At 41.7% G+C, this 22,631-nt stretch overlaps 1 protein-coding gene across 1 annotated transcript; it reads right to left on the bottom strand.

The window, feature by feature from the left end:
* Window positions 1-1,572: 1,572 nt before the first annotated feature.
* ntrk1 (neurotrophic tyrosine kinase, receptor, type 1) lies at window positions 1,573-21,795 on the bottom strand. The gene is made up of 17 exons (XM_046877658.1): window positions 21,445-21,795; window positions 18,733-18,807; window positions 18,320-18,391; window positions 15,901-15,969; window positions 14,794-14,945; window positions 14,571-14,713; window positions 13,375-13,513; window positions 10,759-11,091; window positions 10,059-10,076; window positions 9,889-9,950; window positions 9,695-9,797; window positions 8,104-8,268; window positions 7,887-8,017; window positions 7,371-7,543; window positions 5,205-5,445; window positions 4,938-5,096; window positions 1,573-2,533 (listed from the first exon to the last, which is right to left on the bottom strand). Exons 1-17 carry the CDS (start codon window positions 21,639-21,641, stop codon window positions 2,348-2,350), a joined length of 2,418 nt encoding a protein of 805 aa, XP_046733614.1. The 5' UTR covers window positions 21,642-21,795; the 3' UTR covers window positions 1,573-2,347.
* Window positions 21,796-22,631: the final 836 nt, after the last annotated feature.

The following is a 22,631-nucleotide window of genomic DNA, read 5'->3' as shown; positions in this document are numbered from 1 at the left end:
CTTATTTATACTTTTTTCCTTTTTTTTATTATTATTTTTAATTATTTTAATTATTTATTTAATAATTATATGCACTATATATCTAATTAAAATGATGAAATGGCCTTTTTGCGCCTGGTTCACGGTTTTCCCTCTTCCCCAATGCTGAGTTAAATTTATTTTCAGACTCTGTAAGTGTGTTGAGATGTTCAGGAGTGTAATAGAAATCCGTCCCGTAAAACAATCCTGAATGTGGAGATGGAACTCGATGATGAAGGACACAACGGATGTCTATTCAGGTGGGTGTGAAGTTATTACTTCTCTTCCTCCTCATCATCACCATCATCATCTTCATTTCATGGTCATTATAATGATGGTGTACAGTAAATACTATTATAATATATTATTAAATAATGTAATACAGTTATTATAATATAATACACTATAATTACAATATGTATAATTATAATATAAAAAGTATTTTTTAATCATAAAACTTCACACTTTCATGTCATCATAGTGCAATATATATTTATTTATTATTATTGTGTATATTTGATCAGTGTTTTGTTTCCTCTGCAGCTCTGAGAATTTGTGTGTGTGTGTGTGTGTGTGTGTGTGTGTGTGTGTGTGTGTGTGTGTGTGTGTGCCTATTGTAAAATACCTGAGTGTGAAAAAATGTCCATCAAAAAATTAAAATATTTATGAAGAATTAATGTTGTAACAGTGCAGATAATTATTATTATTATTATTATTATTATTATTATTATTATTATTTCTATTTTTATATTACTATTATTGTTATTAGTACTATAACTGTTATTATTATCACTGTTATTATTATTATTATTATAACTTCTATACCATTATTATTATTATTATTATTATTATTATTATTCATTAGTATTAATAATGAGTGATGGTGGAGTGTGTAATGAAGATTTATTTGTCGGTATAAATTGGTTAAAAACAGGAAGTTCTACACTGTACACAATACACACCTGTATACCGTATAGACAAAAGTATGGGTTTATTTGGGTTGGAGTAGATTTTGAGTGGCCTTTGTGTGTGTGTGTGTGTGTGTGTGTGTGTGTGTGTGTGTGTGTGTGTGTGTGTGTATGATACCTCATTAAACACCAACACCAACATCTTTATTCAAACTGTAATATTTATTTGCATAATAATTACACATGATGGATCTCACACACACACACACACACACACACACACACACACATTGCTGATTGGAGAGTATTTTCCTCCTTTTTCACTGACAGGAACACAGTGGCATTTAGAACACAGCTGAGTTCAGGTTCTCCACACTACCTGATGAAAGGTCTCCCACCTGAAGCTCTAATCGTCCGGTCAGCGTGTGTGACACGTGTGTGACGTTTTTCAGTCAAGTTCAAGACGTATAAACTCTCCGTATAAGATCAACAGCACTATTTACATTCTGATAAGTGTCTTTGTCAGTATAATGTACATTGTGTACCTGTGTGTGTGTGTGTGTGTGTGTGTGTGTGTGTATACCTGTGTGTGTGTGTGTGTGTGTGTGTGTGTGTGTGTGTGTGTGTGTGTGTGTGTGTGTACCTGTACCTGTGTGTGTGTGTGTGTGTGTGTGTGTGTGTGTATACCTGTGTGTTTGTGCGTGTGTGGTTGGTGTGTGTGTGTGTGTGTGTGCCTGTCCACCTTTCTGTAAATGTTTACCTGTATGTACATGTTTGTGTATCTCTGTACTTGGATACTTGTGTGTCCCTGTTAACCTGTGTGTGTGTGTGTGTGTACCTCTGTATGTACCTGTCCACCTGCCTGTACTCGTGTACGTGTGTGTGTGTGTGTTTGTGTGTGCCTGATTGTGTATCTCTATACTTGTATACATGTGTGTGTGTGTATGTGTGTGTGTTGCTGTAGGAATAAGGAAGTTAGTTTACATGCGGTTTTCGACTCATTACATGGTTGTATATAATACACTGATTATTATTCACACCTGCAGCCCAGGGACGTGTGAACACTCTGATCCAATCACGTGTCGTGACTTTCAGGCGGAAAAAAGACACAACGATCACAAAGGGCTGAGAATGTTCCTGTCTCTGACTTTCACATAAAATACCAACGTTCTCTTGTTAACTTGAATCAAAAGATGGATTTCAATTTTTTTCCACAAATTACGTGATTGGTTACTGATAATCTTGACTCTGAGGAGTTAATATGGAGATACGAAACGATCATCTTTGTCCTCCTCAAAACTCCTGATGGACTCTCCGTTTGACTCTCGGATCTTCTTTAGTCCCATTGTGTCTTTTTTTTTTTCTTTCCACGAACGTGTCTGTTTTACCCGAACCTCCAGCCGTCCCTCCGCCGATCCGCTTCACTCCAGGATGTCCAGGTAGACCGGAGGGTTCTTGACCAAGGCCACGAGACGGTTGTAGACCTCCTTGATGACGAGACGTTGCTGCGGTTCTCTCTGCCAGCACCCCTGCATGAGCTGGTGGACTTCTTTAGGACACGTCCTTGGCCGTTCCAGCTCCCGGCCCTGCGTGATGCACTCGATCGCCTGCACACCATCAAACCTTCAGTCAATGTTCAGGGTCTTCATCAAGAAAATCACTAATACACCACAAGGTCTGGAATGGTCTGAGCTGGAACTGGATTTTCACGTCTCTAAAAACATCTCCAGTGCTTCACCAAACTTTATTCGTGGAACGTTTTGTATTTTATTCATGACTGGTATCATATCGTTTGGTCAACACGTCATTACAATCACAATTTTGGATCAATTTGACCAGAAATCCAGCTGTTTCTGTCAGCTAGCTACAAAAATAAAGTCAGGTGCTGAAGTTGGTGAGATGAGGAGGTCTGGGGTGCAGTCAGCGTTCACAGTGGTCTATGATCATTAGGGTTGGAGCTCTATAGCAGTAGATTTTCCACTCCATCCCATAAAAAGCAGATCTTCATGAAGCTGGCTTTGTGGGCATGGGCATTGTCATGCTGAAACAGATTTGGGTCTCAAATAAGGAGTTAAATTTCATACTTCTGCTTCCAAAAACCTCCTGTATAATTGTTTTTGGCTGGAAAAGTGAAGTGTCCCAATATTTTATATTTTGTCCTTTTAGTGTGTGTGACTAATGACATTTACTGGAACTGAGTAGTTTTTTTTGTGTATTTCTGTTGTGTATGTATATTTTATATCATATCCGTAAAAAAATTAATAATTCAAATTATTGCTATTTATTATCATAAATGACATTATAACTTTTTTCCAGTGAAAGTGAATAAATCACTTTAGACTCGAGTGATCGACTGTAGTGTTGTTTTTTTGTTCTTGTTTTTTTTTGCCATTGCACTTTGATTTGTAAAAGTGTTCAACTATTTAAAAGAAAAATAATTTTTTACTTGTTTGTACGACTGGAAATAGGTGAAACATTGGACTCTATTTGAGTTTCCACTTCATCTTTTCCAGTGTAAGAAATAAAATGCTGAGGATGCAGAAGCTGCGAATTCCATGTTCAGATCTGTGTGTCAGCTAAAGCTAAAGTTCCTCAGGCATCGTTCCTGCATTCATCACTGTCGTGTCGGATGAGACTGAGCTTTGTCACTGTTTTTGCCCTGTTTGAGTTTTTCTGGTGACTTCAGAGCGAGCGAGTGAGCGAGAGAGCGTTTGGTCCCACACACACCCTGTAGGCGTTGTCTCCTGAGTAATTGAATGCTAGGCAAGTCCTCCATCAGCAGTCCACTCCATCATGCCAAAAAGGCCAATCAATCAGGAGGATGAATTAACAAAGATCCGCATTGACCCGTCCCAAATTCTGGATGGAAAGTCTCGAGCGTTCTATCTCCGAACCTTCCAATTACAATCCCTATAATTATCCCTGTCCATTACGAGCCGGCGTGGATTAGCGTAACGAGGTTAGGCAACGTCGGCCCGGGGTGAAGATCGGACTTAATTAAATAAAAATTGAGCAAACGGGAAAAGCGATCTACCCCGATCTTGAAAGAAGAGAGGCTTCTTCTCCAGTAATGGCGCAGTTGCGGTTGCGCGTACGCTCCACTTCTCGGTCTTTAATCGGAGAGGTCTGGACTGTACGTGATACCCAGAAATCCATCGATCGCTCTGTTATGACTCTATAATCCCCGATCACCTTCAAGCTCACGGCGTCGTACCTGAGACTGTAGGATTAGAGTCCCGATAGACCTGATAGGCTTTATTTCTGCTGTCGCTCTCACCCACGTGTTTACACACCTGAACAATTCCCGTCGTGAAAATCTTACTCTGAGCGCTAGTAATCGTCCTCGCGCATGCTAGCTGGCCATTTTATTCATGACTGTGTATTATGTTTATTGTTTTTCCCTCTTAGCCGTCACTTACGACGTGCTGGAGATCGGCGGAAAACTAAAAACGTGTCATTACAATCACGTTGTGGATCGATTTGACAAGAAATCAAGCGTTTCCGTGCAAACACGAGGCGGGGGTGAGTGTTAAAGACTGTAATGATGTACAAATGAAATCTTGGCCCTCTACAGAAAAACAAGCAAATGTGTGTAGTTTTGAATTTCATGCATAAAAAAGAGACAGATTTTTCTGGAGCTGCAAAAAAAGTTAATTGTTACTGATGTACTGAATATTTTTAAGTACAGATACACATTATAGGGACAAAACTACTGGTACACCTGAACTAGGAGACCTAAACCTGGTCCAGCATGACAATGCCCCTGAAGATCTGCTTTTCATGGGTTGGAGGTGAGAGGAAGTTCTCCTGCTCTAAAGCTCCGACCCTATTGGACATCTTTGTGATGAATGTGAGTGCTGACTGTACCTCAGGCCTCCTCACCTCACCCACATCAGTACCTGTCTTTACTAACACACATCCATGCGTCTGCAGAAACATCTTCCCAGAAGAGCTTATTATAAGAGCAAACAGAGACACAATGGGATGAGATGCTCAAAAATTAGAACGTACCTCGCTGTTGGATAGTTGATACCACGGCTGCTTCCCGTAGGTAAAGATCTCCCACAGAACCACCCCGAAGCTCCAGATGTCACTCTCTGTGGTAAACTTTCTGTACATGATGCTCTCAGGAGGCATCCAACGAATAGGTAACATGGTTCTTCCACCGACCTGAGAGAAAGATTATGTGAAAATAAGAAACCTCTGAGGAACTCTGATGTAGAAGCAAGATTTCACTTCACATTCATCTACAGGTGGATGAGATTAAGTTTAACCAACCCTGTAGTAATCCGTACTGTAGATGTCTCTGGACATGCCGAAGTCACCGATCTTCACCACAAGACCTTCACCGACCAGACAGTTTCTGGTGGCCAGGTCTCTGTGAACAAAGTGGAGTGAGGCCAGGTACACCATCCCAGAGGCGATCTGGGCTGCTATCTGGAGCATCTGCAGCAGGGTCAGCTGACCCACTGGGGGCATCTTTACCTCATCCAGAATCCGAGCATCTGGACCATGAGCCCTGTGGAAAAGAAAGTTTGTACAAGTCAAGAAAGGTTCCTTATAGGTACCTTATGTATGTATATATATATATATATATATATATATATATATATATATATATATATATATATATATATATATAATCAGAACGTTGTAAGTTCTAATCCCTGCACCATTAAACGTCTTACATTAGACACGTAACATTCAACTGCTCTGTTGTATCCAATCTCAGCTGTAATTCTGATTTAATACTTGATGCAAACTTTTGCTCAAACACTCATCTGCATACTTTCGGTATATTTGGGGGATTAAAAGACATCGATGATATTGGATATCGTTGGGATGAATGTAAACGCTGGCCACACCCCAGGTCTTCTCACCTCACCAACATCAGTACCTGACTTTACTAACACCCTTGTGGCTGAATGAATCTTCACAAAATCTCAAAATCTAGTGGAACATCTTACCAGAAGGTGTGGCGCAAATTGGGACTAAATGTGAAATGCGATGCTCAAAAAACACATAAAGTACTTATGACCAGGTGTCCGCAAACTTTTGGCAATACAATGGAGCACATCGGATAACTTTCACGTTTTGTTTCATTGTCAATCCAGGCTTAATTGGCTTTAGATATGAAGATTGGCTTAACGAGCTGCTGGAATCGATGTTGGTTGATGCTAGGTGGTACCTTCATTTCTTACATTATGGTCTTAGATTTGAGCTCCTAAAACATAATGGTAAATCAGTAAATCTTCATCTCGACTGCCAGATTCATCACAATCAATCCCAAACATGGACTGTTCAATATAATAAGATTTACCACAATGTGGAAACTCCTTCTGAGCATCAGTTTGACTTTCCCATACTCGTTAATGTTCTAGAGTTGCTAAGCAGACTGAGCCAAGCATCCCCCTCTCTTCCACACTATCTCCATTCATCCTACTATTATGGTCTATCCATGCTGTCACTTGCTGGCCCTTTCCTTGTTCCTCAGAGGTCCCCCAATGCCATTACTATTCGTTTATAAGGCAGGTGGCAGGAGAGCAGCAGCTGTTGCACAGCCTGGAGACTTCCATCCATGGACTGTCTACTCAAAATGAGATTTCCACCTCCTCAACAGCATGTGGTCCCCCCCTCCTAATGCCCAATCTGGCCTCTGGACCACCTGGCAGACTAGATCTTTGCACACTGGACATGTCTGAGACTCCACTGTGCTGGACATATGGTCTCTTCATTTCCCACCACACATTTCATCATCATGCTTGAGAGAGATGGAGTGTTCAGTGCTCCTCTATGTGCAGCCATGGGGCTCGGGGACGATGTGGCTCAGAGGGCCAGGAACTTGATGAACCAACATATGAACCCATTTGTACGTGATAAAGTCGAACGTTGGGTCGAAGAATTGATGGTAACTTTTTTTTTATGCACTCAGATTTGCAATTTGACCAAATTGCACCATTACGGTGATTCCTTTGTGATTGTGACAGGTACGGATATATTTTAATAGACCGTCCTAAAAAGTTCTTTTGACGTGCTCCTTGATGGAGGCTTTGTCTCCTTTAACTAACCACTTACCACACTTCAGATCTATTAGAGCACTCGCTAATGGTTTTAGATTCTATATACGGCTGGCAGCTATTCAGGTTTTTTTTTTTTTTTTTTTTTACGCAGAAGCTCTGTGAAATTGGCCAAAAGGATATAACAAGTCGTCTGTCAAGATCAACCACATGGAAAAGTAAAAGGACCGTCTTAAATACTCAAGCCAGATGACCTCGAGAAGACCGATGCATTAGATAAAAAAACGCATCATTTTGCGTGACGGTTGTAGGGATTTACACAGGCTACGTTGGTCATGTGGGGTTTTTTTGATGTAAGACCCTGGGGTCTGACGTTTACAAATCATTTCATAGAAATAAACAACAACAACAAGCCCCAGCTTCTGACCTGAGGAAGCGGTTGAGGTCGCCGTGTCTCATGTACTCGAACACCATGGCGAGAGGTTCTCCATCAGTGCAGACTCCATAGAATCTGACGATGTGCTCGTGCTGGAGGACCGTCAGGAGCTCGGCCTCACGCTGGAAGTCCTGACGAGTCGATTCATTGGCGTCTTTCAGGGTCTGGACCAGAAAAAAATCTATATTATCACATATATATTACCAATTCTAGTGCTGGATTATTAGTACATACAGACAGACAATCAAATAAAACAAGATCATTTCTCTAATGCAAGTAGAACAAATAGTCAAAAGTTTGTACACCCTCCAATTTTATTTATAGCAAATGTATAAAATATTATTTTCTTTTAAATTTTGTTCTCATTTGTGTGACACAGGGATGCATATTTGCGTCTTATTGTATTTGTGTGTGTGTGTGTGTGTGTGTGTGTGTGTGTGTGTGTGTGTGTGTGTGTGTGTGGTCTAAATAGTACGTTTTAACATCCTCTGTAGTAAGTCACTGTACCTTAATGGCCACAAGCATCTTGTCCGTGTCGGGGCAGAGGTTAGCACACTCAGCTAAATACACCTTCCCGAAAGCTCCTTCTCCGAGCTCCCACTTCAGCATGATGTCCTGCCTCTTGATGTGCTGCACACCTGCACACCATCATCAGTTCCTCACATTACACATCTCTCAGAAGCAGGAACATTGCAGGAACATTGCAGGTAAATGATCCACTTACACATGTCCTTGTCTTTGATGATACCGCAGAAGTATTGTGGGTTCTCCACGAAGCTGGAGAGTCCAGAGTCCAGCATGCCTTCGTCTGAGGAAGGAGGACTCACTCCGAAGTTCATGAAACGAAGAGACACGGCCAAGTCGTCTTCCTTCCCCAGAACAGACGAGCCTGTTTACACAAACAAGTGAGGATTTTTTTTTTATCCAAATACACCTGATATTCAGATAAAACACACACTATCTATTCCTGTGAAATGTGAGATCTTTAAGGGTTAACATTTGAGAGGTGAGACGTAAGATGTAAGATCTGGAATGTAAGATTTGGCATGTAAGATCTGGGCCGTGAGATCTGAGATGAAAGATCTGAGATTTAAGATTTGGTCCATGAGATATGTAATATGAGATTTGGGATGTGAGATCTGAAACGTGGGACCTTTAAGATGAGATCTGAGATCTGAGATCTGAGATTTGAGATCCAGAATATTAGATGTAAGATCTGAGATCTGGAACGTGAGATTTGGGGCATGAGATAAGAGAAATGTTATGTGAGATCTGGAACATGAGATCTGAAATGTGAGACCTTTAAGATGAGACCTGAGATGTGAGATGTGAGATTTAAGATCCAGAATATTAGATGTAAGATCTGAGATCTGGAATGTGAGACCTTTAAGATGAGATGTGGAATATAAGATCTCAGATGTGTGATCTAGGGCAGTGGAGTTCTCTAAGCCACTCTGGTGACTCGAAAGCCTCGGCTCCATCACTTTTCCTTAATGGGCCGTGTTTGTTGCTTCGCACTCTTTACTTTTGTGAACAGTAATTAAGACTTGGCAGCACTTCTCCTCGCTGTTCGGATGAAAGCCCGTGAGCAAACGTACCGCTCGAGTGGAAAGTGTGTCTCTTTATCTCTGCACGCTGCATTATTTAAAGAGCACCGGCGTGTCCAGGCCCAGAGCTCGAGTTACAGAGTGCTGAAGGGACTTTTACCCTGATTCTGAATGTTGCACCATGTTCTGGATCGTTCCTTCATTTCCTCAAACGGACACCAGTTTATACCGACGCGCTTTGTCGTTAACACGTTGCCGTTTCCATGCCAACGGTGCTAACCTAAATTAAAAGTGCAGCATGCATTTATTTACTACGACGTTGCTCTGGTTCACAATGCAAACGTTTGTAGACACCTCACTATACGATTGCTATTCTTTTTGAACACCCATTTCCACATCTGCCATCATAATATCCCTCACAGAAGATGTTCCACTAGATTTTTGTAGAGCTTGGTGGAGATTCCTTCAGCCACAAGGGTGTTAGTAAAGTCTGATGTAGGTGAGGTGAGGAGGTTCCTGGGGTGCAGTCAGCGTGATAAATTGATTTAATAGCTCAAGAGCTTTATAGCTTTTATAGCTTCAATAGATTCAGGAGCTCTATAGCAGGAGATCTTCCACACACTTCCAACCCATGGACAGCAGATCTTCATGGAGCTGGCTCTGTGCATAGGAGCATTGTGATGCCAAAGACGTCCGATACAATTGTGTGCCTCCAACTTTGGAGAAGAACCACATATATAATGTAGGTAAAAGTGGCTCCAGACTTACGATGGATGCCAAACTTGGAGTGTTGCCCGCACTTATTGATCACCAGCACCATGATGAGCAGGAAGGTACAAGCGAATACGGCGAGACCCACAGCGACAGATACCTAGGTACACAAAAGCACACACAAGCCATGAGTTGTAACCCCAAGGAGCTTCTCAGCGTCGGCTTAAAACCTGTTCCTGTCACGTTCTTACCCCGAGCAGGCGGCTCTCCGGCTTCTCCGTCACGTCCTCCTTCGACTGGTTAGTAGGTGCTGCTGGAAAAATCCACGTTACCGAGGGTGCAATTAATTACAATTTACTTTGTAGTCCAAAGTACTTAATAAATTCAAATATAATGGAGTGGAAATGGGAAACAGACTTACTTAGTTCACTGGTGAGCACTGGCATGTGTCAGAGAGAAAAAGAGAAAGTGAGAAAGAGAAAAAAAGAGATGATTCGATTATCCTTTGAGCTTATTTTTTGATCATTCGAGAAACCCAAAAGTGTTAAAATGTCATTTTTACGTTCTCAGGTACGGCTCTCGAGCAGGAGCGCTGCAGCTGATTAGGTGCTGTGATGACTGTAATTTCAGTTCATTAAGAAAACAGAACGCTTGCTTTTTCTTTTTTCTTTCTCACCTAATTTTCTACACCAGGGGTTCTAATAAAGAAAAATACGTAGCAGAAAAGCTGAAGATTTGAACAAAAAATAAGTAAAAACTACTTAAAAATTCAATCAAATAATAAATTGTAAATAATAAACCATACAACAAGGACGGGTTTATTTGCGTTACTCGTATTAGCTTTTGCTTGCTAGCTAGATAAATAAAAATTGTTACCATAGCAACAAGGATAGCGCACAATTGTACAGGATGTTTCCGAATGTATTAGTATGGAACTTAAACTTCAATCGGAACCTGAATCCTGTTCCAGCATCTAGTGGACATGTTCTCAGAAGAATGGAGCTTATTATAAGAGCAAACTGAGACTCAATGTGATGGTCAAAAAGAAGCACATGGCAAACTTATGGTCAGATGTCCACAAACTTTTGTCCATACAGTGTGTAAATGAAAAGATTTCTCACCAGGGATGATGCCTTCAGGGTCGAAGGGGTCGAAGGGGTTGTCCATGAACTGGCCCCTGGCCGTGGCCTCGGCTCGGCCCAGCGTGTTCTCGACGATTAGCGTGTAGTAGCCGTTGTTGAGGTGAGTGGGTTTGTTGAGGAACAGGCAGCCGTGTTGGACAGAGCCGTCGTCTGAGTCTGGGATGAGCTGAGTGTAGGTGTACTGCGTCTCCAGCAGCGGCATTTTGTTGTACAACCACCTGATGCTTGGCGCCGGATTGCCGTCTACGGCGAAAGGGAAGCACCAGTGATGCTGCTGCTCTGGAGGCTTCAGGAACACGATCCTCACCGGGACTGGGGGAGAGACGGAGACGTGGCACGATGCTTTAGTGTCTGCTGATTACTGATTTACTTACTGAGCAATTCATGTGGCAAAGCAGGGTGGTGTATGGGTGGTGTGTGGTGGTTTGGGGTGGTGTGTGGGTGGTGAGTGGGTGGTTTGTGGTGGTGTGTGGGATGGTGTATGGGTGGTGTGTGGGTGGTTTGAGGTGGTGTGTGGGATGGTTTGGGGTGGTGTGTGGGTGGTTTGGGGTGGTCTGGGGTGGTGTGTGGGGTGGATCGACAGTTAATTAAATCCTATGTCCAAAACTAACATCTAAATTTAACATCCAATCTAACATTCAGTCTTAACCTGGATGTGAAAGACAATTTAATTCGTTCTCTTTTCTGAAAAAAGCAAAAAATTGTTTTTGAAATTAATTATTTCAACGTTTCTACGAATAAATGCATCGTACACAGACTGATTTAGGAATGATTTAGAAGCTGTTTTTAAATCCGTGAAATAAATACTAACTGATTACTATTATTATATTATTATCATTGTTTCTATCTGTTTTTTTTTTTTACCTAAATGCTGACACGTTGTTCTTCAGAATAGTTTTCAGACCCTCACAGTACTACCATAGACTTTCTCAGGAATCTTTTTAATCTAACTTTATCTTCAGCTAATTCTGTAAAGCTAATTTGGGACCGTTAGCATCGCCGCCGCTTTCTCAGAAAGGCCGTGTCATAATATCTCGGTGAATCAATACACTCCATCTTTACTCAAAACCTGTTGACCTGTCATGAATAATAAATCCCTGGCTGTTTGAGGGAAACTAACCGCAAGAAGCACCTGAGCGCCGGGCGGATGGAAGATTCCGGAAATGTTTCTCGTATCAGCGAGTAACTTGCTGATGCACGCGGACTGTTTGCTCATCTAAAACCAATTCTTTGCTCTTAACCCATGAACCCATCTCCCAAAAAGTGCTTCAGAAGGAAGAAACACAGCCGTTTGTGTCAGAGGGCGAAAAATCGTTCCTCGGTTCTCTCGTGTTAACAGATCGAGTCTATGAAATCTATTTCAAGGAGCTAAAAAACAGCCCTCATCGTTCCCTGGTTAAGACGAGAGTCGAGAAAAGAACTCGGCATGTTGCTGCTGAAAAAGAGGTGTGTAGTCCTACAGTACGCTACGGGTCCCAATACAACTTGGGTTTTAAGCAGCAATTAAGCCGAGGCTGTTAATGAGACATGCCCCCCACCCGATGGATTAGCAGCTAACGTGCTTAGCGTTCGCCAATCAATCTTCACAATTATGTTTCCGGACTGTCAGGGGGTTGGGTGAAAGAAGTCCATTAGCCGAGAGAGAACAAATAAGATCTGACGACAGTTAGCATCCCATTTCCCTAACAGTCGTTATCACTCCCATGATGCTCATACGTTTGTCTGAAGTCAAGCACTTTCCTTCGTCCTTCTTTCCAAACAGGAGGTGATAACCATCCTTTTCCATCAAAACTTTATTAACTTATTATTAACGCGTAACTCTGTTCGTTGCATCGTTAAGGGGGACGTCATGTATCCGGTTTGTATCTACAGACTTATGAGTCGCGATTAAATCCTCTGCTTTTCGGTTTTGCACGCTTGGCTTCCGCAGAGGTTCAGGAGCACATTAATAATAAAAAAAAAAAATGAGGTCCTCAAACCTTTATGGTTCACTTGTTCTATAGGCAGCTACAGAAGCTAAAGCAATACAGCCATGCAGAGTACAATTCTCTTTTGACTATTCATACAAGATTAACATTTTTCTCGTTTTCGAAAGCAAGGTCACCGTGGTGCGTACACATTTATGATACACACAGATTTTATACAAATATTCTCTAAATCCCCCTTTTCATCTTACATTTTTAAAATATATTTTACAACCAGAATTTTTCTGGACATCATGGACATGTTGTCTCCTCTTAGCCTTTGTGTTTGTCTGTGGATATTTATTTCTGGGTTTTAGATAAAAAAAAACTAGGTTTTAATAATCTGGCAACCCTGTCATTACCTGCCCTGTCTGCTGCTATTTCCCTGGGCATGGGGCAGCAGGATGCCAGCCCCAGTGGGCTTCTGTTAATTAGCGCATGTTGTAATAAATAAATCTTTCAAACAGTAAAAGAAAAAGTAATTGAAATGGAATTTAGATTGTATGTGGTGTGAATCAAGATGTGAGATCTACCAAGATGCCCAGGTTAAAAAAGTAGAACATGGACCAGGATTCTAATTCAGATTTGGTTGTTCGTGTTGTTTGGTTGTTTATTAGTATAATGGACTTACACTCGATGTTGAGCTGCACCATCGCCTCCTCGGGGCCTGCTTCGTTCTCCGCCTCACAAGTGAGATTGTGCAGGTTGTCCACATACGACACATTTAACAGGTGAAGCACCAACTCCAAAGTGGATCCCCAGATCCCTCTCTATACACACACACACACACACACACACACACACACACACACACACACACACACACACACAAGTTAATCATGATCTTTCACTGCTTATGGAGTATTGTTTTATTTTGTAATTCTGTAAATAACAGGACAAATTTCCAGTTCTTCCCTTCCCATGTGACAAAAAGTGGAAATGTTTATACAGAAAGAACTTCATGTACAGAACTTGGACACACTTGGAGAACTTGGACACACGTTTACCACGTTTACCTCCACCCCCATCCTTCATAAAACCCCCATAAAACACCCACATGTGGATGTTTTGGAAGGAGTTTTCAGTGTTAGCGCTTTACACTAGCGATGGTCAGTTTCACCGATTCAAGTCGAGATAAAAGTTAACGATGTGATGAATCGGGTTTAAAAGTGTGCATCGGATACAGTTTGGCAAATTTGTTTTACTTTAATTAATTCATGAAGTGACCAATAATTTGTGAGCAATATTTGATATGAGGATCGTTTTCTCGTCGCTAAACTGGTTCCCGCTGCTACATGGATACGACGTATCGCATCACTACGGAGACCGAGGCGTGTCCTGAGAGTCACTTAGAATACAGAATAACATGGCAGAGGCAGAGCTGTAACTTTCTGCACACACAACAGGAAAAGAACGTCAGGTTTTGTTTCATCTTTTTTCCTTTGCACTACAGAGGTGTGTTTGTGAAAGGGCCATTAAATAAAAGTGAACAAACTATAACATACTTAATTAAGGGCATCATTTTTTTTTCCCATTGCATTGTGTTGAATGGAAATCGGATCACACTGGATTGTAAGAAGACGGGGGAATCCTATCATTTCACACAGGTCGCTGCTTCATATGTATCTTTTAATGTTTCATATTGTTGGTTATGCATCGAGATGCAAATCACATCAGCCTCAGTTATGGAGATGCGCATCACTATTATGTACAGCGCAGAGAAAGATGATAGACATTTACGATTTTTTATTTTTATCCAACAGCAATTTGGTCATAAATCATATTGATATAAAACCTGTTAACCTTCATCGTGACATTGCAGTGTACCTGCAGAATAAAATTAGAATGAAGGTGCTCCGTCCTCCATTTAAAGCTCGGCACTGGAACGCCGGTGACCTGGCACTCAAACGTCAGGTTTCCACCCTCCTTAATGGTGAGCACCGGGGCATTGATGGACACCTTTGGAACACCTAAACAACAGGGGACTGGTCTAAGAGACATCATAAATCCAGACATAAAGCCAAGGTTTCCTCTTAGCAAGTGCACTTACTGCAGTTCTCCATCACATAGCTGTCGAGCAGAATGTTGGTGCCGTTGGACAAGCAGCTCTGCTGGCTGTCGATGTCACCTCGCTTCATCATTTGCCATTGCTGCAGCCAGTACAGGCCACAGGAGCAAATCAGAGGGTTGTCCCTTAGAACCCTGAGAATGTAAAGTGTAATTTATTCCATCCACTGTATATCACTGTGTGAAATTTATCTTAGATTTATCTTCTGTAATGATCTGGAACCAGTAATATAACATCATGCATTTCATGTTCTCTTTTCATGGGTATTTAGAGAAAACCTTAAATATCTACACAATACAAAAAAGAGTTCCTTTAGGGCTCTTTGGATAATTGTGTTTTTTTTTCCAGTCCACACGTCCAACTAGAAGAAACTTTACACCAAAACTCATTATTTTTAATTAGTCTGTGAGTAACAATCAGCATGATGCTACCACCCTCATGTTTCACAGTAGGATTTATGTTCTCAGAGTGAGGACTGTCTTGAGACCTCTATTGACCAGGGCTTGTCTCAGATTATTGCTGTTTGTACCTGAGCTTTGTCTTTGGTCTCTAGTTTAGATTTTTTTTTCTTTTAAATCTTAAATTGGGCTGAACCACATTGTACCTTGGTTTAGGTTAGATCTCGGCTAGTCCTGGTCTTGGGCTTGACAACAGCATGTTTGCTGTGCAGTGTTGAGTTTCTGCTAAAATGTATTGCTTTATACAATGAGCAAAACTTGTAGTTTTGGTCTTATCACACCGAAAAAGAGCCCAAATTTTTATCAATGACATAAGCCCTAATCCAACAAAGCTGCTCAGCAAACTTCCCACACTAATTGGTGTCTTGAGAACATCTCACTAACCCTTCACATTTCTCATTGTCCTTGTGATGGTTCTTCCTACAAATCCCGTCTTTACCTCTCACCTTTGGTAAATGATCTTCTCTAAGCAGAAGTGGTATATTCTTCCAAATTTTTAAATAATAGATTTCATGCTGTTCAATTTTTTGGTAAACTGGCAGACAACTTTCCTTTTCTGAAGTTTTCTCGAAGACTCTAAAACACTTAAAGCACCATTGAAAACCCCTTGAAAAAGTTCGATTGCACTCACAGGTTCAGCAGAGGAAGTGAGTGGAAGACCTTCCAGCTGATGTGCATGAGCGAGTTGGAGGCCAGGTTCCTGTGTGCCATCAGTTCAAGAAAAAGAGCAAAACACCAGAGAAAAACATTTGAGATTCTAAAGCATTACACATCTTCAGAATTGCAATTTCTCGAATTCGAACAACTTAAACTCCGCCCCTTGAGCTGGTGAAATGAGTAATAAACGAATGGCTTGGCGACAAAATTAGGTTTTAAACGATTGTATTTGATCCTGATGAAAGTAATGGCAGTAAAAGAGGAAATAAACTGATCCTAATCTTCGACAGTGTTATGATAATTATGATTCATTGTACATGACCAGGGTATGATATCAGACAACTAACAAACTACTCGAGCTAGCTAGATTAGAGTCATAGTTCATATCAGTAATGTAGATAAAATTGCTGTATCTTCGTAGGCAGAAAGTTAGACTAATTGTCCAAGGTGGGAGAAGCATATTCTCTTCCCTGTCAATCAAAATGTTTCTAGCTAATCATCTGTAAGCTCATGTACAGTGTGTAGCAGAGGGCAGCACAACAGTTTGATCGTCCTTATGTGTCTCATGGAAAGGTTGACTCTCGGATGGGAAATTGAGGAAAACGTCATCCTTGTTGCTTCCCACTTGCCATCACTTCCCCAGTGTGCGTCAGAAAGATTGTTTTTGACATTTCTCAACATCGACAGCTCAACTGTAAGCATGAAGAGGCACCTACAGTAAAAAGCAGCCTCGTATTTGTTCCTGCAGCCAATTACAGCTTTAAAAAAAACACATTTTTCTTTTGATTTGCCTCACGGTCTGCGACAGTGAGAATGCCATGGGCTCGTCAGATGAAAACAAAGGCCGAAGTGACAGCGAGTGATGGCTCTCTGGATACAGGACACTTAAGGGATACAGATTCTCTGTGGCAGGACTAATGGGGGCCAGCAGGGGTTCAAATATTTGTTTTCCCCATCCTGAAAAGTTTATGTCAGATGGGTGAGCCATCAGGGCCTATCTATTACCGGCTCGATTCCTCTGCATTTCCATGGGGGGGGAAGAGGGAGGGGGTTGGGTTTGATGGTAGCAGCTGCCACTGAGTACTGAAAGAAAGTGATGTTTTGGTGATGTTTGATTATTAACACCGGACGAATACAACAGTATTGTTTATATACTGCACTCCTGCTCTGTAAGTCAGGTGTATATTGTACTTTCCAGCTCTTTAGTCTTACGCACCCCACATCTCTCTATTCCCTCTCTCTATCACTCTATCTCTCTGCCTCTGATCTTAGAAGCACATCTGCTCTCCCACTGCTCTCCATCGCTCTGTGAAATATTGATTGAGTCATAATGGACCCTTAGTGGAGTGTATTTATTATGCATCAGCTGTCAATAAGACGCCAAAGTGAGCGAGTAAAAGGTGACTGCTGGACGTGGGATCCGATTTCATCCCCCTCCTTCTCCTCATCCTCATCTTCACAACCAGCTCCCCAAATCCCACCCCAGCGCCTCCTCCTCGACTGATATCGCCTCGATCTACAAACGCAGCGCATGTCGCACAGGCAATCGAGGGAAAGACTACAAGATGGTGGCGATAAGGGTTACACCGAGCGATTTCACTCGTCTCCACAACAACTGTTGACTCGGGAGGCTACAAGTTCTGATTCTTCAGCGGTTCCCTCAAGTTCTCTCTAATTCTCAACAATATCGGTTCCTCAGGGTTCAAGTCCGGGAATTCAGATTGTTTATTTGAGATTAATCATTGCCAGGGTTCTGATTAAAATGCTATAACTGTTCCACAGTGCTGCTCAATTCTGGATTCTGATTGGTCAGAAAGTGTTGATAGGTTTATAAGTGTTATTTTGGATTAATGGTTGTTATGTTATAATTTCTATAGTAACAGCTCGTGCACAGAGGGTTAAATGGTGGGTGCTCGTGTAAAAAAAAGAAAATTGTTGGAAGTTTGCTGTGGTATCAGAGGAATAAAATACTTCCCTGTGTTGTGTGATTGGGTAATGTTTAAAATCTGTATCGATCCCATGTTAAAAATGACAAACAAGGGCAAATCCTTGATCAACGCTCCTCGCTGTAAATCCCTGATGGTGTCTATTTGTCTAATCCATCTCATTCTGTCATTGTTCCTCGTTACTCCCGGTTTGTGTCGCACGAAATCCTTTATACATCCAATTACAGCTCCTACGCTTCCACGGTGCACGGTTTTCTGCGCAGTTGTTTAAGCGCCTCGCGGGTTCCGATAACGCCTTTGTGGTTTTGTCACCTGATCCGAAGGCGCCTGACGACAATCGGCAGTTCTGTCAAAAAGCAGCGACTGGCGGCGAGTGACACTTACAAACAAGGACACGACAGGAGAGTGCGGGGGAAAGAGGAGGAAAAAACCTCCAAATACACTTACACGTATTGCAGCTTGACGTTGTGTTGGAAGGCTTTATAGGAGATAAACAGCAAGCCACATTCTGTAACTGTGCTGGAAGGAAAACCACACACACACACACACACACATACAAAGTAAAGGGTGGTCCGACAGCCACTCGACTGATTTGATCATATCTTTAGACAAAGACATACATCACGACTGATTAGGTCTAATCTCATAAGTCAGGCTAATTGTTTCATGACCCAGTGAACCAAACAAGCAGGAAACCTTTAAAGCCAAATTTGGACTCTTGTCCTGTTGTTTCCTTACTTAAAGACATTTTTACTTCCTGAACATAACACACTTGTAAAGCATAGACAAAAAAAGACAAGTCAAGTCATCTTCCATTCCAATGACTTCATAATGGCGTTTTCTTCATGTAATCTACTTACAGGTTCTTCAGCTCTTTGTAGTTAATGAAATCCATATTCGTGACCTGCTCCAGGTTCGGCTGGTTCTCGATGTAGCTGTAGAAGAAAATATCAGGTAATTTTTTCTTTTTTTAAAAATACATTCCTACCATACATTATATATATACACACCGACCGGGCAGAACATTGAGTCATGATTAACACTGATGATCTCTTCATCATGGCACCTGTTAGTGGGTGGATTTATTTATTAGGCAGCAGGTGAACGCAGAAAAAATGGGCGAGCGTAAGGATTTGAGCGAGTTTGGCATATTGTGACATCTAGATGACTGGCTCAGAGCATTTTTCTAAACTGCAGCTCTGGTGGGATGTTCCTGGTCTGCAGTGATCAGTGTCTATCAAAAGTGCTCCAAGGAAGGAACAGTGGTGAACCGGCGACAGGGTCGTGGGGGAAGAGGATCAGCGATGCATGTGAGGAGTCAAGGATGCACGTGTCCTTCTGAGCCAAAGTCCACCTCTCCTGGTGGTCTATAGTAACAGCTCATTTACATGGAAAGGGTTGAGGAAAGGATTCTCCAGTGTACGATCTACTTCTGTGCCCTGTTTCACAATATTAAATGTATCCACAACTTCTGCAATTTCAGATGACACTACACTTTCTTATTCTTCTTTTCTTCTATTGTTTTGTCTCATTAACTTAGAGAAAGAATGTATAAAAGAAAAGCTGGTAAAGGAATGAATATTTACAGCTGCTATAGCATAAGTGAGAACAGGAAGTTACAGTACCTTTAAGGTCATGAGTTCAAACCCCAGCCACATCAAGCTGCCACTCATGGGCCCTTAACCCCATAGCTGCTCAGTTGTATGAATGAGATAAATGTAAGTCTCTCTGGATAAAGGGAGCTTACCAAATTTCGTAAATGTAAATGAATAAGAAGTGCAGCAAATCAGAGTGTGACTCCAGGTTGTTTAGAGTAACTTCATCCAATCCCCTCATTGTTGATTATTTTCCTCCAACAGCATGAAGTTTGGGTTAATTGATTCCCTCAGACTTATTAAAATACAATTATTGTTTTTTGTTTTTTCCTAAACTGTATCTGGGAATCCAAAAATGAGCCACGCGTCTTGTTTTCTTTTCCTGTTCTATAAAGATTAGAGGATTGTATGTCACTCAATAGATTTTAGAGTAGACTCTAAACTAATAGTCAAACCAGACTAGAGTATGTCCACTTACAAAACCAATTAAAATAAAATAAATGTCGTCTACAGCTCTGAAAATGGCAGGAAAACAGACAGGGTATTGAATGATGTCCCAGTGCACACTCGGGTTACCGATCGCATTCTCCGTCGGGGGAATCTGCATTTTTTTACGCACTATTTCTAGATTGCACATGGAATCAAAATGATTGGTGAGATCTGACTGGAAGAATAAGTCTTCCATTATAACCAGGTGGCGCAACGCAATAAAGATCAACTTGTAATTTGTAAAGATAGTGATATCAGATGATGTTCTGAAATGATCACCATCAATATTCAATAACTCATTTATAAACATAGTAATAATAATAATAATAATAATAATAATAATATAACAGTGTTTCCATTTCACTCCTCCATGATGCAACAGTCCCAGGCACCAGCATATATTTATTTGTGTCTGATTGAGCCACAGGGCTCGTAACATAATTAAAGGGGAGGTGGGACGTGAATCTTGAACCACCCTCACTTATTTGATTGAGCCAAGTGGGTAATATTTCATCTATTGTTCTCTGCATTTGTCGGCAATTCGCAGAATTGAATTTATGAACATGATGCATGATGAATTTCTGCTGCTGCTCTGGAGGTAATGGCTCTGCTTGTTGATGGTAGTGAGGTAATGCTTCACTTCGCAGTAAAAAATTCCGTCCCTGCGTCCGACTGATACAGACAACGGCATTTTGTTTCAAGCGTTTCTGTAGAATTGCATCACTAAACAGTGGTTGGAACTCTGGGGGGACAGAGTTCATGAAAACCTCGGTGGTTGCTTTCCAATAGATATAATACAGTAGCACAAGTCGGAAGATCTTGCCAAAGTTTTCTTATCAGTGTTCAAAGGAACTGCTTGTTGTTTATGTCCACTTGGACAACGCTGATACAAACATCATTAAGAGCAAACCAGAAGCCTCTTAATAACCAGGACAGGAAATTTACATTCTTGTAAAATAGTTTCCCTGATTCTCTGAAATTCCTATTAAGGAAGCGATGTGTCTGAGATGTTTACCCAAACCCTTAGAGTATCCAAATTGTGTGGGATGATCATGCATTCCGTGTACAAGTTCAAGGAGGTTTTGGTATCATGTTTGGAAGATGGTTTAACATCGCGTCAATCAGCACTCAAGGTTAGCATAAATGTACTTGAAGTTAAGTTAATCACTTCTTAGCCTGGTTCTTCTTAGAATGGTTCTCTCGTTTTCTTTCAGTCTCGAATGAGTCTAAACTCTGAGTAACAAACTTTCCTGACTGCATGCAAGTATTTGTGAAATCTCCGCTGACTGCATGCAATATCGTAACGAACTGATCGTACAAAAAGATCCATGAGCAGGTCTGTGAAAACTTTGTGCTCATATTGGAAACGCATGCAAATCAATCACCAAAGAAACTGGTTAACCGGTCATGTGTTATAAAAACAAACGAATCGACGTGATTAGACAATCAGAATCAATCTGCATGCTTGATCTTCCAAACCTGACTCACATTTCCGTGACGTTCTCGCTTTCCTGCTGTGACAGCACCGGGATGCTCTTGATGCCGTCCGCTTCTAAGCATTGGAGCATAGCAAAAGAACAGCGACAGGCCCCGGGGCATCCGACCCATGCTCCTGGTGCCAGGCTGAGCATCAGAGACAGAGCCAAGGCCACCTGGCACACGGCCCTGCCAGCCATGGTTAGCATAACCTGCCCTCGCTTCTCTTTACCGGGGATCTGGACTACAGAAACTCCTGGATTACGAGGCAGCTATCAAGCCGCTGGAGCTGAAATAAGGCAAGGGCCCAGGGGAACAGTGGGCTGCTGCCTCCTCTCCTTTTCCTCGCTTCTCGTCTCTCCTTTTCTCCCCTTCTCTGCTTCAGAGTCAGAGATGGAGCGAGGAATGGCAGGGGAGGGGCAAAAGAGTCCATTAGCTGGCGGGGTGTGAAAGGGGAGAGGGGAGAGAAGATGTGGTAAGGAGGGGGTGGCCTGGGGAAACAGAGACACAGAGTGATGTGGTCATCAGGCACCTCTAGGACATGAGTGGAAGCTGGCCAGAAAACCGAGGGACGAGTGCTGCAGGTGGATGGGATCGAGATCGAGGCCAACACCTGTTGGAGGGAGGAACCAGGCGGAAGTCAAGGACCTAAGATCTAAGAGTTACTGTTTTGGATTTATCACTAGGAGATGTCCAAGCATCCAAGGCCAAAACGGCAACTGATAAAGAAGCTTCCAAATGAATTTCTTCCAAATGAAAGCCTTCAGACGTTCCTTTAGTTTCTTACAAACATCTCCACATTAATGAAACAGGAACCTTGATTTGGTTTCTTTAGCATCAATAAAAAAAAAAAGCACATTCATGGGCCATTGTTCTTCTGAAGAGACAGAGACTTTTTTCAGAACCTCTTTGAGGAACAAACATCGAGCCCCAACCCCCTGTGTCTGACTGGGTCATAGTGCACTGACCATAATTACTAAAGCTGAATTGCCCCTTTTTTGTTTTCATTAAGGACACAGCCCTGGTTCTTCCTCACTTCTATGTCGTTTCCTTCTGTCTCAAAAACAGACAAATTCATGTATGGTGGCATTCGGGGCCTTTGTCCTAAAATACTGCCTTTAGAGCCTGAAAAGATCTTTTCAGCACTGTCAAAGCAGGAGTTCACCAGAAAAGCTTTTAAGCCCTTTTCACTCATTTGG

This window comes from Silurus meridionalis, chromosome 21 (assembly GCF_014805685.1).
Source record: "Silurus meridionalis isolate SWU-2019-XX chromosome 21, ASM1480568v1, whole genome shotgun sequence".
NCBI lineage: Eukaryota > Metazoa > Chordata > Actinopteri > Siluriformes > Siluridae > Silurus > Silurus meridionalis.
This window is presented reverse-complemented; position numbering and strand designations above follow the sequence as displayed.

Excerpts from the sequence above, each read along its gene's own strand:
- ntrk1 (XM_046877658.1), bottom strand. The coding sequence starts at position 21,641 with ATGCTAACCATGGCTGGCAGGGCCGTGTGCCAGGTGGCCTTGGCTCTG. Across the intron at positions 14,946-15,900 it reads TCACTTCCTCTGCTGAACCT|GGTTCTAAGGGACAACCCTC; the intron begins GTGAGTGCAATC and ends TTACATTCTCAG. Across the intron at positions 8,018-8,103 it reads CATCAAAGACAAGGACATGT|GTGTGCAGCACATCAAGAGG; the intron begins GTAAGTGGATCA and ends GATGGTGTGCAG.